This window comes from Pleurodeles waltl, chromosome 4_1, assembly GCF_031143425.1.
Source record: "Pleurodeles waltl isolate 20211129_DDA chromosome 4_1, aPleWal1.hap1.20221129, whole genome shotgun sequence".
Lineage (NCBI taxonomy): Eukaryota > Metazoa > Chordata > Amphibia > Caudata > Salamandridae > Pleurodeles > Pleurodeles waltl.
Window position 1 is genome coordinate 599,366,627 of NC_090442.1, and position 18,011 is coordinate 599,384,637.

Sequence of the window (18,011 nt, forward strand, 5' to 3'; positions counted from 1 at the left end):
CTTGTGTTTGGCACATTAGCGGCTCACCTGCTGCGAGCAGTCGCACTGCGGCCTGCATTAAGTATGTCCTGGGGTGGGCGGGGCTTCTGTTGGCTCAGAACGGTGGGTGGAAAAACCCGGTTGGGGAAACCGCAGTGGGAAAACACAGGCAGTTGCGGTGTTTCTGGATCACACTGGAACAATCAGGAACTAGAAGCCACAGGAAACAAGTTATGACAACAGGTATTGCAGTTCCCTCCCAACTCCTCCTGCAGAAGGATATGAAGCTGTCAGATGCATCAAACAGCATTGGGGCTTCTTATTGCTTGCCTAGATATTTTGTATCACTGGGTACTCTTTTTATAATGTGCAGATGGATCTGCACGGTAGGATATGCCAGGACACTATTATACAAAAGGAAGCTTTTCTTCATTAGTTCCCTATCAAAGAACAACAATGTGAATGTGTAACCAGCTGCAAGCATCTCAGCTCAGCTTCCCTGGTTAGCTACTAATTCCTCCATATCCTCACCCTCAATAAACGGCAACAAACATCAGAGCATTTTATACTGAGCAGGAGGCGCACAAGGACACAGGAGGACAGGACAATTGAGGTCTGGATTATGCAGACTTCATGAGCCGCATATTTTCAATGACTTATTTATTCATTCTACGAACAAGTATTAGATGAATGCAGTCCTTACCTAGTAATCTGCTCTCCACGGCATCCTGTATTGTCCAATGACTGAAGTGCAGCAGGCCATCAGGCTTCTCCTGGATCCAACGGAAGGTAGCAGAACGAAACGCAGCCCAATGGATGGGGGTTACTTCATATCCATTGCTATACCCAAGGGCGTTCAACAAATAGAATATTTCAGATTCTGCAAGCCCACAGCGAGAGACGCTCAGCAAACACAACAGATCCACCACCCAGCCCTTCAATCCTACAAAACAAAAAGTTAAGCGATTCCAACGATAAGCGGTGTAGTGCACATTATGACAATACTTCTGAATTACTCATGCATTCATCTTTGTCACAGGTTTCCGGATCAGATAACCATTTTTACTGTGCTTGTATGCTCTTGTCATTCGAGGAGTTACATATTGAGAGGAGATTTAACACGATATATTTGTTCAAATCGGAATGGAAAACAAAATCAACGTTATAAATGTATAATATATGCACTTGGAAAAATGGAGCTTCAGAACCCCGTGATGCCTTTCCGTACAGCCTTCAACAAAGGTGGAACTGTGAACTATCTCAGATAGTGATGTTGGCCTGGTTCAGTCTCAGAAGCCATCCCACGATCCTAAGAGACATCTTACAGAGCATGTTGAGGGGTACAGACAGCATGAGCCTGAAGCTGAAAAAAGGACAGTATAAATACCAATATGACATAAACCTGCTTCTAACATGTCTTTCTGGTGCATCACCCTTTTCCAAGACCAGGTGGTTTGGTGTGGGGTCCGAATCTAACAGCAAAACAAAATATCTGCAAATCTCCCTAAAGGTCATGATCCATAATCAGCAGAAAACCCATAAGTACTTGCGGAAGGAGCCTCAGCCCTTGCATCTATTCAAAAGCAATTCATTGCAGAGAGGGAGCTGAGACCCAGCCTTCTTTTAAAGATCTGCCATTAACTTGGAATTGTTAGCAGCTGGTGTATGAGCACTGTATAGAAAGCCATCTTATACTAACATGGGAACATGGTATTCCATAGGTAGGAGCGAAAAGGAAGCAATCATGGCATTATTTCTCATTCCATAAAGGGCCCACCACTGTGCAGGTGCCATCTTGAAAGGGCAGTGCTAGAATGCCTTGGTAGCTGGCGGTTTTCGGTGGAAGTCACCCATCCACAGAGCCTCATCTGATTTATCCCTCCCCTTCGTACTGTTGCTGGTGGTCTTCCTTTTAAGACCATGCAGTGGCCACTCAGAGGAGGCTGCACCCACGTGCCTAAGTACCTTCTGATTAAATTATTCGAGTATCAGAGTATTACTTAAATACCTTATTGTTTTCGACACAGCATACCTAATGGACTTCATTTGTCCACCAAGTCTGTTTAACTAAAAAAAAATCCAGCATTGCTGAGAGGCATTATTTCAACAGGTACATCCCTTATGTTGGGACTATTTTTCAAGCAAGGTATTTCTGCAGCACATTTTCGTTCACGGTACGGTCTTCGTGAGATACAGAATTTCACATGAGTTCTTTAACATGCAACACACGCAGAAGGAGTGTCAGACTTACCACTGTCGGGTCTTTTCTTAGATGAAGAAGCCTTTTTCCTTTTGCTGCTCCGTTTCTTTTCACACGTCCATCCGTAGTCTTCCACCCAGCGCCTCAGTACCAAAGCCCACATGTCCTGGATGGACTGTGCCCCCGAGTACTCGTCCATACACTGAGACTCCTTCCTAGACAGGCCACACACTCTCAGCTCGCTGGCCCAGACGGCAATCTGTAAAGGCAGCGCACTTAATTTGCCACGAAGGAGCTTCTCGAGATGGAGCTGGGGCATGTCCTTGTATGGCAAGGCCAGGTGCTGCTGAAGGATGCACATCCGCGTGCCATCGTCTAACACAGGAGGAAGCTTTAGCGTGTGCACGTCAGAACGTGCAGTGAGCGATTTGAAGGACAAGTGAGAGGACACTGTGGTAAGGATAAGTTTGAAGTGGAGGGGTAGGGTCTTCGGTAACCAAGAAAATTCTTTTACCTAAAGCAAATGAGAGATTAAGAAAGATGACAAAACTGTAGGTGTCCTGACAAAGGGATTGTTGTGCTAGAAAGTTTTTAGCTTGCAAGCATAGTTTGTGCAAAACTGGTGAATTTGTGGTTACAAAGTGCACACTTGTAATATGCCTTGGGAAATGGATTTGTGCATGGCCGTGTCTTCATTGAGACGCTGGGGGTTGCAAGGTTATGTATCAATAGTACATGACTGCGGTCTTTGACAACGTAGAATTACAATACAAACTTAGTAACATTAAAAACATAATAAAAACGTCAATTTAAAAAAGATTAAAAATAATACACATCAACATCACATCACATCAAGGGGATACGTCCATTAAAACACAACACACACCTAAATTAACAATTCAGCACTAATGTGCTAGAAAAAGTCAGCATATATAAAGCCCGCACATTTGTAAGATACCAAATGTAGCTTTTGCAAGAAGTTCCCAGATCAAAAGGATATTCCACATACAGCAGCAAACTCATAGTTCAGGGTTACAGATCAAATGGTTCAGAAAAGCAGCAATCCCAAATCATTTTCATTTGCACGCTTGCCCAGTTAAAAAAATCGTACGACTGAAGTGACTAATGTGACAAATTATAAATAACTAAAGAAAAAAAAGAAAGTGCATATATACTCTTGCCACATACAAAGTAGTAACCAGCCCCACCAAAAGAAATGCAGTGGATTAGCCCCAAAAGCCAGCCTCTGCCCCATGCTTACATCGAGCGAGATCCTAAGGACCATGCCACTCGAGCAGTCAGGAAAGTGCAAATACAATTAGTTCTGATTTATCCGATTTTAGTAAGCGCAATGCCTCCATGTACCGGTTCACACCTAAATTGCGACATAGTGAGAGAATCCACCAGGATCTCCGGATTTTGTACTTATGGCAAAAGCATGGAAAATGTGTCTCAGTTTCCAAGGTGTTGCAGCAAATGGGACATTCTCCACCTACTTCTCCCACTTTTTCCCATCTGGCTGTAAAGTAGAAATCGACCTAATCTAAAACAAAGGCACAAAGTCTTTGGCTCAGAGGGAGTAATTCTATCAAGAAATAATTCAAATTTCAGGCTACATTTATGGCTCAGGAACTTGTCAGTCAAACTATCTGGCCTCACCTCACCTTCTGGAATACATGGGGGAAGATTTACAAGAAACTGGCGCATCAGCATTGATGCACCAGTTTTCTTGCATTGCCCCTGCCCCACCTAATGAAACCATGGGGCTGTCGCATTTACAATATGGCGCACCATGGCGGTCAGTAGGGCAATAGGGTCAACATTTTTTACGCTAATCTGGTGCTTTGCTGCACTAGCATCAAAAATGTTGACGCTAGTGCAGCAAAATGCAGGGAGGCCCATTGATTTCAATGGGTGCCTCATTTTGACGCCTGCTTTTAGCAGGCATTAAAAATGACGCCAAAAATGGTGCAGTGAAATCTTGTAGATTTCACTGCGCCATTTTTGCAGGCCTCCTAACGCTGGAACGCTCCCCTTGCATACATAATGCCTGATGCAGGCATAATGTGGTGCAAGGGGTCGCAATGCATGCATTGCGCCACTCTGTAAAAATGGCGCAGCGAAAATTGCCTCCTTGAGCCACATTAGCATTAAACAAAAAGATGCTAGTGTGGCGCAAGGAGGGACTAGGGCCTTGTAAATCTGGCCCATAGTCCCAGTAAATTCCTTTGATCGAACTAGATTAACTTTTCCCCAGTTTACTAGGTTCCTCCCACACGTCCTCTGTCTTTAGCTGGCTACACAGGACTTTTACAGCTCTCAACCAAGGAGTAATACAGCACTTATCTGGTATGATTAACTCCGCCAGCACTGCTTTGTATGGCGTTCAGTTCGGGTGTTGTCCAAATTCTGATCCAGTAAATCAAGATATTTTCGGCGGGCTATATGGCCAATCCATTTTAGACTGAGATCCCACCCGAGCGGTATTAACGTGGTAGTACTACTGAAGTCTTCAAACCATTGATTTTAAGCCAACACTTCAATGAGGATGCTATCAATTTGCATAATAGAAGAAGCTGTTCAGGAGTGATAGCTTCCACTTTAAGAAGGTGCACTGCAGCCTTTGGAGACAGCGAACAGCGATCCAGTGGAATGCTACATGTCCAACCTATGACCCTTTGCATCATGGCTTTGTTTTTAATTGCAGTTTCCTGTTTTTTTAAGGGACAGTGGCAAAAATGTTGGCATTGCCCAAATGTGAATGCAGAGATACAAGTCTGCCTCCAGTCGCAGGCCACCATTCCTCGCTTGAAAACAGTTGGCAGGATTCACAGTGGGATTCACACCTCATTAATATTAACAAGGCAGGGTTTATGCAAATCCTAACAAATGTCATATTGGTGCTCTGAGAGATTAGTACAACAGTCGCAGTGCAAAAATATCCAAGGATGATGATGCACATACTGCACAAAATAGCATCTGCAACGGGACCCAAGGACAGTACATGAGGACCACTGTTCTTACATTCTTAAAGATCGACCACAAAAAACAAAAACCCTGGTCCCCACAAACATTTATATACCCACCTGTGGCTGCAGCACTATGTGATTCTTTATTGCTTATTGTTCAGCTGTTTACTGATTTCTATTCCTAGCCACATACAGAAAGACTTTACCAAGTACGGGGACCCTTGTCACATTCAAGAGACGTTTATGAATTTTGGTACTGCTGGTTATAGCTCTTTGGCGGTGACCATTCAGTCAGGGGGCTTCAGGTCTCTTCCTGTCTCATTATGTTTTCTATAAGAGCATTGTGAATTTCTGGCTATTATGGCTTAGTATTACATTTGTGTATTCTCCATCAACATGTACACATACTCCCACTCCATATTGGCTGATGTGAATTATTTTGCAGTTTTACACTACCTCTCCTTTCTCCACATTATTAACACTAGGTCTTATTCTCATCTGATATTATTGATTACCTAGTCTTAGTTATATTTATTTATTTTTCATGCCTTAGTTTGTTTTCTTCTTTTCCCTCCCCCACATTCTGACTTATAATGGTCGTTGTTGTACTATGGAGTGTTACTTGCTTTTATTATTTAAAGTAGTGACCGGTTTCTTACTTACCCTATAGTCTCATTTATTATCAATGAGGTGAGCAGTTTTTGCCCATCTACACATAACTCTCACAACTGCTCCCCTCTTTTTCCCCCGGTTTTGATTTTGTTGTTTTATTGTGTTGTTTTAGACATTGGAGTGCTCTTCCCTATGGGGTTGATGCTGCTTTTGTGATAGTTATGTCTCTTATTTAGCTAGGTACTCAGTTTTCCTTACTTTCTTCCTTGACTCTCTGGTTCGGTTTCTGAGGATATCGCGCTGGTATTATTTTAGCATCTATCTGCATCCATACAGAACATTTTAGTCGATTAACTTGATCCACTTTGGTTTGGGCTGATTGAGTCTAATCTTCCATGTCTTATTCACTGGATAGACGATGGGTTGGACCACATATGTGCGCTTTTGACATGCTTCTTCTCTGAATTAAAAAAGTTTTTGTATCCAAACTTTCACTGGTCTAACTTTCCATCACAAACTAATCACAGGTTTTTTGATCACTTGGCTTCCTCCTTTGCATGTAGAGGCGTTTTTATCTGTATTTGGGGACATTATGCTCTCATCCTCCACATTTGTGTACAAGGTTTGTCATACACATTTCTATGTATTTTTACAGCCTTGAAAAAGTCATGAGTGTGACAAAACACGTGTTGGCTGTGATTGTGTAACCATGCTCATATTACCACAATGACTTCCAAAACAAACAATAAATAGATCTTACTACAACCAAACTTATCTGGATGACTTTGTTATTATAGACTGCTTGGGAGTGCTGCTGGATTTCTAGGATCATATGTTTGGTGTCACCTCGTGGGCACCTGTTACAAATGAGGTCACTAGTTGGCAGTCAGTTTGCACCCTGTTCATGTAAGGACCCTCACTCTAGGAAGGATGAGGGAGATACCCGCTCAGATAACTCCTGCTCACCCCCTTGGTAGCTTGGCACGAGCAGTCAGGCTTATCTCAGAAGCAATGTGTAAAGCATTTGCACATAACACACAGTAATAAATGAAAACACTACAAAAGAACACCACACCAGTTTTAGAAAAATAGCCAATATTTATCTACATAAAACAAGACCAAATATGATAAACATCCAACATACAATAATAAAAATTTGAATTCTGTAAGATTTACTCAAAAATACAGTTCCTTGAAGTCGACAGCTCCACCTGGGGCTATCACGGCATTGTGATCAACAAAACCAACAGTTCAGGCCAGCTGCGGCGTCCGTGGCCATCTATTGTGTCGGGGAGACCCGCAAACAGTACCTTTGGAATTGCAGGGCATCGTGATCCTCGTGGTGAACTCCAGAAAGCAGCGTTGCAGTGTCGAACTACAGGTTGATGAAGTCAGGAGCGCTGGCGCGGATGTCATCGGGGCTGCGGTGCAAAGCGGAACGATGTGACGTGAGGTGCCCAAAGGTCACCGTGCGGACAGTGGCTCGGCGACGGCGTCCACGGCGTCAGTGAGACCAGGGCTGCGGTGTGAAGCAGGGCAGAGCGACGTGCGGTGTCACCAGGTCACGGTGTAGGCAGCGGCCTCGTTGTCGATGAAGCGCTGTTGTCGGTAGGCCCAAGCCAGAAGTGTGGGACGGGACGGAGCTTTGTGTACCTCCCGAGCGGTGTCCATAGGCCATGGTGCAGGCAGGATCCTGATGACAACACTGGAGTCGATGATGCTGGCGTCGGTGGACCGGGGCTACGGTGCGGGACGGGACGGTGCTTTGTGTACCTCACAAGTGGTGTCCACAGGCCACAGTGCTGGCAGCAGCGTCGGTGTCAGCAGGAGGGCGGCGTCGAGGATGCCCAGGCTGCAGTGTGAGCTGGAGATGCCGGTGTGTGAGGCTTGGAGAAGTCGTCCAATGACGGCTTCGGTGAGACCAGGGTCACGGTGCGAAGCGGGGCAGTGCGGCTCCGTGAGGCGTCAGCAGGTCACAGTGCATGCCACCGATGTCACTGGTGGCGGCACAGTGGTTTCTCCTCTTGAACAGCAAAAAACACACAGTTCCCAGTGTTGCAGGTCGAGGAATCTGTAGTCTTTGGTGTCCTTGAGACTTCCAACAGGAGGCAAGCTCTACTCCACGCCCTTGGAGAACTCTCTCAAGCAGGACACACAGCAAATTTCACCCTTTCCACTCTTTTTAGGCAGAAGCAGCAACTGCAGGCCAGTCCAGCAAAGCAACACAGCAAAAGAACAGTACTCCTCTTTCAGCTCTTCTCCTGGGCAGAGGTTCCTCTTGATTCCAGAAAGAGTCTAAAAGTCTGGGGTTTTGGGTTCTTATAATCTTTTCTGCCTTTGAAGTTGGCAAACTTCAAAGCAAAGTCTCAAGTGTTTGCAAGATCCTTCCTTGTCCAGGCCTGGCCCCAGACACACACCAGGGGGTTGAAGACTGTATTGTGTAAGGGCAGGCACAGTCCTTTCGGGTGTAAGTGATCACTCCTCCCTCCACAAAAAAAAACTCAATATTTTTATCTGCCCTCAAAGGGAATCTGTGCTTTAAAGTTATTTAAAGGTAGCTACCATGTCAACCTATGAAGGAGATAGGGCTTGCAACAGTGAAACCTGGATTTGGCAGTATTTCACTGTTAGGACATGTAAAACACACCAGTACATGTCCTACCTTTTAAATACACTTCACCCTGCCCTGCCCAATGGCCTACCTTAGGGGTGCCTTACATGTACCAAAAGGGAAGGTTTGGGCCTAGTAAGCAGGTACACATGCCAGGTCGAATTGGCAGTATAAAACTGCACCCACAGACACTGCAGTGGCGGGTCTGAGCCATGTTGACAGGGCTACTTATGTGGGTGGCACAATCCGTGCTGCAGGCCCACTAGTAGCATTTGATTTACATGCCTTTGGCACCCCTGGTGCACTTTACTAGGGACTTACCAGTAAATCATATAGGCCAATTATGGATAAACCAATCAACAGTATAATTTACCTAGGGAGCACTTGCACTTTACCTCTGATCAGCAGTGGTAAAGTGTGCAGAGACAATAAACCAGCAAAAACAGAGTCCAGTAAACCATAAAAACAGGAGGTCAGAAAGCAAAAAGACAGGTGAGACATGCCAAAAAGCTGCCAGGTCTAACGGCACCTATGTATGTTTTTGGGTAGTAAAGCTTACACTACCGTTCAGCACCACGCTTCACTTTATTTGGACTGTTCCTGACTCTAATTATGTGTTCAGTACTTTGGATTAACTGCAGGAAGTGAACCCATTGGACCACTACTACCCGCATTCTTTTGTGTAAACTTTAAAACACACTATGGCTTTATACATATTAAGCAAAAGAGCAACATTTCGATCCAACTATTGTCTCAGCAGTTTGCTTTATTTGCCATGCATGTTGGGATTAACTTCTTCATATGGCTGAAAACATTTCATCACATGGTAAATGTTTCAGAAAACAAACCTTTTATATATTTACAAATCAAGAATTATTGTAATCTTTGGCACCCCGCCTCTCGTCTTTATTCCCAACCACAACAGGGAACCTAAACGGAAGGTGGACAGTCCCTCACCAATAGCAATTGTGGGGATGCAGGTAGGGCATCCACGATAAATGTAGTACCTTGTCAACATAAACTAGGCCATTTTTTCAGTTAACCTTAGGTCTCTGGCATTTTAAGCTTATCTCAGTCCTGCACAGCCTAAAATAGGCAATGCAGGAGTGGGAAAACAGGGTGTTGGACATTAGCTCTCTCATGTGTAGCGGAACTGTTTTGCCTGGAGTACCATTACCTTATATAAGAACTCCACCTTTGGCCTCATTTCTCTGTATGGTCATTGAACTCCTCGGTGACTTGCAATATCCTTATAATATATGGCAGGGGGTACTATATCCCATATATCATGGCATTTACTGTACAACAGAGTCTGTGCTAATCTTTGGGAGATAAAGTTCTTCTGGTTAACATCCATGTCTAGCAGGCACACTTTACAATGCAAATATGAAGCAAAAGTACTTAAAGAGACACATAACGAGTACTTCTGCAATAGTAGCTGAGCAAGGGAGCCTGATCAGTTATAGGCAAGGCCAACTCTGACACGTCTAAGTGCTACAAAACAACACATAAAATAGACAGACAGAATATAGCATAGGATATTACCAAGTAAGAAACATAAATAGACAGGAAGATTTAAATACAACTAAAATTAAAGTTTGGGATGAAAAACAAAGGGAAGTGAAACAGAGACTAGGCAGCAAGACAATCAGGTGTAAAGGCTTCAATAGTGCTTCTATGACCATGAAGTATAGGTCTGAAGAGATCCTCAGAAAGTACAGTACACGTAAACAGCATGTATTGACAATAACTCTTTCTTTTATTCCAGGATCTCTGGGGCACTTCCTGAAATCTTCATAAGCAAACAAAGCACTTGTTGGACCACATATTAACATCCACCCTCTTGTCTATTCAGTAATTCCCTCCTCTCAAGCCCTCTCTTTTAGCTCAACAGCCTTGATGACTTGTCTTTGCAGTGAGGATACCAGCTATTTTACTCCTAGCACAGATTTTAACAAGGTCACTTCTCTGACTCTATCAGGTCTTTATCTTCTTGGCATCATCTGAGGCTCATGTGGTATCAGGACACTAGACTTGTGGTGGTGAAAAGAGAAGGTGTGAGAAGTCTGTTTTTCTAATGTCCTATATGTCTATTATAATGCTGAAGCTCAATATAAGACATTCACTAACACGAGGAAAGGAACTGTGACAACTAAGCCACCAGGAAGATCTTGTACATAGAAAGAGCCTATCCACGGGTCTGAAAGCAATTACAGTTTAAAGCTCTCAGCATTAAGGTATACGTGGGAGACCCACCACATTGTTGCCCCTGCGGGATACCCACTGCAGCCAGGTCGTAGTCTAAGTGTACCCATGTTCCTAGTCCTATCAAACCTCGGGATTGTTACTCTGCTTCTTCTTCGGGGTTGGATTCCTGCTCATCCCCCATCAATCATGCAGCGATCTCCTGCTGCACTTCTACTTTCCCCTTAGAACGCCTCGTCTCAATTGTCTCACCATGAACCTGGGTATCTATGCTGGGGATGAAAGTCAAACAATTGCTTGGCGATCCAAGCAAGTGCAGCCATCTCCAGCTCTGTCGAGCCCTACTCCTAAATAGTTTGTTTAAAAAAATGGCTATCTTTCTTCATAGTTCTAATGCTTCTCAGGAAGGAGAAGCTTACACCCTGTAGTTATTACTTGCTTTACGCAATGTCTATTTAGAATGCAGTTGCTGGCCACGCAGTCAGGGTATTTAGATGACTGAAAAAGAGCAAACCTGCATACCTAAAAGATTGCTTTATTGGGCTATACAACACTTTTGAGGATGTTGAATAATACTTCAGAGAAGCACTCGTCTCAACTTACTAGTCCAGAACTAGGAAACCCTAATTCCCCCCACGCCGCCCCATAGATTTCCCCTCAGGTCAACATCATGGGTGGTGAAAAAGGATCTGGAAAACGCGTGTACACTGGGTCACTATAGGCTTACTTCAAGGCACAACAGGCCAAGAGCTTATGAATTCTAATGAATTCCAATGTTGTGGTGACACAAAGAATCACAATGTGCAGATTTGTAAAGAGATGAGGCTGGAAACGTCTGCATCCAGCTTCACTATTGTGGAAGCCGAGTTGGTGCAGCTCTGTCCTATGCAGGAGCTGTGCATTTTGCCCTCAGCCAAAATTCTATTCTTTGATTTATTTACTCCTAAAAGTATTATAACAATAGAACAAATGTTCAAAGAAAACTATCAAGTACATAAACGGAAAGACAGTATAAGAAATCGTCTACACGCTGTACACACAGCTGAATACAGGAATCGAAGATGTTAGACCTGACATGCTTTAGGGTGGTCACCCCTAACTTTGTGCCTGCCTCCCTCCAATTTTTGGACTCTGTTTTTGCTGGCTCTTAGACTCTGCGCACTTTACCACTGCTAACCAGTGCTAAAGTGCATATGCTCTCTCCCTTTAAACATGCTAACCTTGGATCATACCCAACTGGACTATTTAATATACTTATAAGTCCCTAGTAATGTGCACTGTATGTGCCTAGGGCCTGTAGATTAAATGCTACTAGTGGGCCTGCAGCACTGGTTGTGCCACCCACTCAAGTAGCCCCTTTACCTTGTCCCAGGCCTGCCATTGCAAGGCCTGTGTGTGCAGTTTCACTGCCACTTCGACTTGGCATTTAAAAGTACTTGCCAAGCCTCAAGCTCCCCTTTTTCTACACATAAGTCACCTCTAATGTGTGCCATAGGTAACCCCTAGAGCAGGGTGTTGTGTCGGTAAAAGGCAGGACATGTACCTGTATAGTTACATGCCCTGGTAGTGTAAAACTCCTAAATTCGTTTTTACACTACTGTGAGGCCTGCTCCCTTCATAGGCTAACATTGGGGCTGCCCTCACACATTGTTGAAGTGGCAGCTGCTGATCTGAAGGGAAGAGGAAGGTCATATTTAGTATGGCCAGAATGGTAATACAAAATCCTGCAGACTGGTGAAGTTGGATTTAATATTACTATTTTAGAAATGTCACTTTTAGAAAGTGAGCATTTCTCTGCACTTAAATCTTTCTGTGCCTTACAATCCACGTCTGGCTAGGTTTAGTTGACAGCTCCTTGTGCATTCACTCAGACATACCCCAAACACAGGGTACTCAGCCTCACTTGCATACATCTGCATTTTGAATGGGTCTTCCTGGGCTGGGAGGGTGGAGGGCCTGCTCTGACACAAAGGACTGCCACACCCCCCTACTGGGACCCTGGCAGACAGGATTGAACTGAAAGGGGGCCTGGTGCACTTCTAAGCCACTCTTTGAAGTCTCCCCTACTTCAAAGGCACATTTGGGTATAAAACAGGGCCTCTGCCCTACCACCTCAGACACTTGCTGGAGAAGAAACCTGAACCAGAACCTGCATCCTGCCAAGAGGAACTGCCTGGCTGCTCAAAGGACTCACCTGTCTGCTTTCTACAAAGGACTGCTGCCTTGCTGTTGGCCTGCTGCCTTGCTGAACTCTTGTCTGGCTGCCAAAGTGCTCTCCAAGGGCTTGGATAGAGCTTGCCTCCTGTTCCCTGAAGTCTCAGGACCAAAAAGACTTCCCTTTTTCATTTGGACTCCTCGTGCGCCAAACAATTCGACGCACAGCTTGCTCCGCGGTGAGAAAATCGCTGCACGCCGACGCTGCCCGACGCGACGCCTACGGGGCGACCGGAACTTCGACGCACGGCCTTGCATGGACAACGCCGCCCGGCTTCCAGAGAGGAAATCGACTCGATGCCTGCCGTGAGAAGGAAAATTCCACGCACAGCCTCCTGGAACGACGCGCAGCCGGATAACAAGCTGAGGAACCCACGCACAGACCCTGGGACATCTGGTAATCCTGCGAACCGTGGAAGGAGTCGGCCCGCATGCCGGAAAACGATGCACGTCTACCCCGAGTGAAAAATAACGCCGCAAGTCCATGTGTGAAGGGGCGAAACCGACGCACACACCATTTTTCTTCCCGCAGAACGACGCACATTTCCCCGCGTGAAACATAACGACGCAAGTCCGTGTGTGATGGGGCGAAACCGAGGCACACACCATTTTTCCACGCATCTTCTCCTCTGCGGCCCTCTGCGGAGATTTTCCACTCCAAACCAGGTACTTTGTGCTTGAAAGAGACTTTGTTTGCTTTTTAAAGACTTAAGACACTTTATGTCAATTTTCAGTTATATTCCTACAAATTCTTATTGCATCTTTTATTGTGTTGATCTACAAATATCCAGATAAATATTCTATATTTTTCTAAACACTGTGTGGTGTATTTTTGTGGTGCTATATGGTGTTATTGTATGATTTATTGCACAAATACTTTACACATTGCCTTCTAAGTTAAGCCTGACTGCTCGTGCCAAGCTACCAGAGGGTGAGCACAGGATAATTTGGATTGTGTGTGATTTACCCTGACTAGAGTGAGGGTTCTTCCTTGGATAGAGGGCAACCTGACTGCCAACCTGCCAACCAAAAACCCTATTTCTAACAGAAGATATACCATTCCTCAGTCATGGTTGTAGCGAGGAGTAAGTGCGGTTGTTGGAAGGACTCCTGGAGAACAGGTAGGAAAAGAGCGATTATTTCAGCAACGTATTCTCCTTTTGTTGCTTGCATCTGCTGCTTCCCTTTTCGACCGCCCTATACTTCAGCAGTAGAGGAAAAAGGGCATATTTCACCCTAAAAATTATCAGCCCTCAAACTACTAAATACCTGGGTAAAGGATGAGGGGTGAAAAGAAAGCAGACGTGCATGGCAGAGTTATTAGTGGATAACAGGGTTTACATGTTTGCTATTTATGGACTAAGTAATGGCTATTCCACTGTTTTAAGTGAATTAAAGGGGAGACAGAGGCATTATTAATTATTTGCTTTCATTTTTTAGTCTGTATTGTAACGGTATTCATTTAATGGAGTGCAGTCTGAAATCTTCACGACCGGACAGTGCGCGTTTCTCTGAATATGTATTGGATCTGAGGCATATGTTATGTTATGACAATTTATAGAAAAGGGGCTCCTCGCCCCAGGTCACAGCACCCAAGGGTCCGCTGAATTCTGAATCACAGCGTTAGGCTCAGGGGCCCTTTCACCGGAATCATAGGTGTTGTGAAAGTTTCAATTATGTATTTACTTACATAATGATCTATTTAGCTGTAGCACAGACGTGTTCCCTGTGGATGTGGATAAGAGAGGCACAGGGCAGTCTTACATACAATAGGATACATAATCGTTACATGACATATTTATATCAAAAGGTGCATCACTAAACAAGACTTTGGTTAAACAGAGGTAAGACTGCAGTCCATATACATTCCAGCGAATCACACAGTGCTACGCTTGACGTGACACTGCATTCAATTGAATTCTTCGATGAAATCACAGGAAGTAATAGCACATGACATTCGACCCCAATGACACCGTAGTAAATGACACCACTTAGCTTTAGGCCTTGATTTAATAACAGGTATTGGGATAGAAATTCCCTACTTAAAGGGAAAAGTTAGCAGACAACTTTATAATCGGACTCATGAGCAGATTTCAAAAAAATTTGTCACAAGGGGCAGCAGGGTCCAACTGGACGAGCCAATGATTTCCTGTCCTGGCGTTGCGGTTGCTCTAATCCAGAGTTGTGGTCTCAGTGTCAATGACGTGCAGTAGTAGGGCAAGTCAGTATCCTCTACCCTATGTATGTCTGTTCCTTCCTACTAAGTGTGACTCTCTGTCTCTTGGTGATTCGCTATCTTTCTTTCCCAAAGTTTCCCTGTATCTCCTATGTCCCCTGATCTTCCAGTGTTTCCTTGTCTCCCTGTCTTCTATGTCTCCACATATTTCCCTCGTCTGCCTCCCTTTGTCTTCTTTTGGATCCCATGATCTTGCTGTGTCTCCTCATTAGTCTCCTGAATGCCCACCAAATCAACCATTTCTACCCAAGTTGACTAGTATTTCCGTACATATGTCCTCCAGTGTATCCATCTTCTAGTGGTTCCTTGTATCTCTTTGTGTCTTACTGTACTTCCCAATATCGTTAAACATATCACTATGAGCCTTATTACGAGTCTGGCAGTCCAAGGACCACTAGACTCACGGTGAGAGTCAGACTTCCCCACTACAGCAGTAAGGCTCGAGGTCAGCCACGGCGGTGCTGAACTCAGCACCGCCATGCTGATCACAACTGTTGTTTCTGCCAGCCTTGGAAAGGCTGGTGGAATCCCAGTACTGGGAGCCACAAGAGGACCCCTGCAGTGCCCATGTACATGGCATGGGCAGTGCATGACCCCCGCTAGCACCCTCGGAATGCACACTGTCTGCTAAAACAGACAGTGTGTATTTCAAGGGCCTCTGTGCAATGACATTGGCCTCGCTCCATTAGGAGCCTCAAAAAACTCTGTGACCCTCTTCTCTCCACAGGGCTGGCAGCCCAACAGGTGACCCCTGAACCTCATAACGAGGCCCTATGTCTCTCCACATTCCCCAATACCTTACTGCATCTCCATGTCATGGTATGTTTCTTGGTATCTGCCCATGCCCATGTCCCTTGTATTCCAGGTCTCTGTTTACCTAATATATGTATCTTCCAGTGCAGTGGGCTCCACACCGAGTCTCCCTGCTCACCACTGGTGTCTCCATTTGTCAGTGTCTTCCAAGTCTTTGTCTCCCATGTCACAGTTTCCTCTTTTGCCCTGCGTCACTTTCCCTATTACAGTGTCATTCTGTGTCATTTGTCAGTGTTTTCCAGTGTCTGTGCATTTCTACGACTAATGTCTGTATCTCACCTTGTCAGTGTCCACAGCTATATCGCCCAATGTCCATGTTTCCCAATGACTGTGTCTCTCAGTTCGCGGCTGCCAGTGTCCATGTCTGTCAGTGTCTTGTTTTCCAGTATTGGTGTCACTAGGTGGCCGGTCTAACAGTGTTTGTGCCTCAAAGTGTCTGTGTAACCCAGGGTTTGTGCCTCTAAGTATCTGTCTTTTCCAGTGTCGGTGTCTGCTAGCATTCTTGCTTCCCCGCACCATTGTTTCCCAGTATCTGTGTTTTGCAATGTGTTTCTCCCTATGTCTCTGTGTTTCATTCTCCATATTCCACTATATGTGATGCCCAGTGTCCATATCTTCCAAAGCCTGCACCTGTCCATGTCCGTCTACCAGTGTCTGTGTGTCCCTGCCTCCCTGACTTTAGGTCTGGCTGTCCCTATATTTCCCAATCTCCATGTCAAGTTTTATCTCTTTCTCTCAGTACATCAAGTTAAAATGAAAGGGACTTCGAGATACTGGACAGAAACCCAGTGCCCATGTTACTTTCCCAAGCAGGAATGTGCATCAATACCCGTACAACCGTGTTATGGATCAACACGCAACATGTGCAAGTCACAACAATCACTTGCTTGCCAGCCATCGTACTCGATGGTGACCTTCAGGGACTGTCATCTGCCCACAGCAACTGTCAAGCAGGGTCATGGATGGCACACAAACCAGGGCAGGAGGATACACCATGCCTATGAAACCAGCAAACTCCATCGCCAACAACAAGCATCCAAGCACTGTGCGCAACCCAGTACAGCAGACAAGTACTCAACAAGACTCTGAGCACGTATGTAGTACACAACAGTCAGTGTATTAGGTGTTGTTTCATATGCCCTCGGAAAATGCTGAACAGAGAGAAGTATACACATTTCAAAGATCCTACGCCTATGGTAGGAATAAGTATCTTTCCGTGGATATGATCATTATAAATGTTTAAATATATATAAGCTTTGCACACATTTGGATGGTTCTGGGGATTTTATAGGCTGATCAAAATAGCTGTCCTGCCCATAAACCCCATTCAGACCATACTTAGGGTATATATTCTTACTGCTGTGATGAACAATTACCAATGAAATGCAATATGACACATGAACCAGCCCCTTGGAAAAAGCACCAGGACAGAATAGAATATGCAGCCACAGAAAAGAAACGTGACAAGGTTGGTGGGATGCAATATCACCTGTTGGGTGGAAAGGCCATACACTCCACTCAATTCGTCAATCCCGTCAAGGACCAGAATGCACCGCTGTAAGTTTATGGACGCGAAAAAAGCTTCTACAACCTGAGGAAACTCCCACATATCGGCGGTGTGTTCACTAAATGTGACAATTCCACGCTCTGTGCCTGCAGCCCAGGGATTTAAAATGGAAGCAATTACTTTAAAAAACTGAAGTGACCGAGTGACACATTTAAAACTTCATTAAAGTAAACATGATTATTTGAAATCGCAAGTACAATAAAAACATGACTATTTACATAAAATAATGTTAAATGTTCTGATTCTCAAAATAAATCTATAGTGTGGATAAATTGTCCGAGTTGGAAACAAATAGTTGTCATTTTTTTTATTAAAAAATATGGAAAACAGTGGCTCTTTGAATACCCTTCCCTGTGCCAAGTTGGCGCTGTTGATAAGAGGCAAGGTATTAAGTGACAAGTTCTTGGGCAGCCAGGTATAGTATTTTATGCTATTGACACGTGTACAGCACATCATCTGCCACTCGTATGGTACTGCAGTGTTGTCGCTAGGCTGGGGATGACCTCCAAATGGATCAGAGGTTTCAACTGCAGACTATATATTGTATGCTTCAGTTACGTATATCCTATATCAGTAGTGACTATGTTACAGGCAAAGTTTGATAG

The 18,011-nt window shown here is 44.6% G+C and overlaps 1 protein-coding gene across 1 annotated transcript in view; it reads right to left on the reverse strand.

Moving 5' to 3' along the window:
* The window catches only part of LOC138287955 (putative tetratricopeptide repeat protein 41), a 574,376-nt gene that overhangs the window by 320,669 nt on the left and 235,696 nt on the right, over positions 1–18,011 (reverse strand). The window contains exons 7-9 of the mRNA XM_069228994.1: positions 17,329–17,492; positions 2,231–2,693; positions 683–922 (exon numbers count right to left, since the gene is read on the reverse strand). Of these exons, the coding sequence (XP_069085095.1) occupies positions 683–922; positions 2,231–2,693; positions 17,329–17,492 (867 nt within the window). The remainder of the gene's footprint in view (positions 1–682; positions 923–2,230; positions 2,694–17,328; positions 17,493–18,011) is intronic.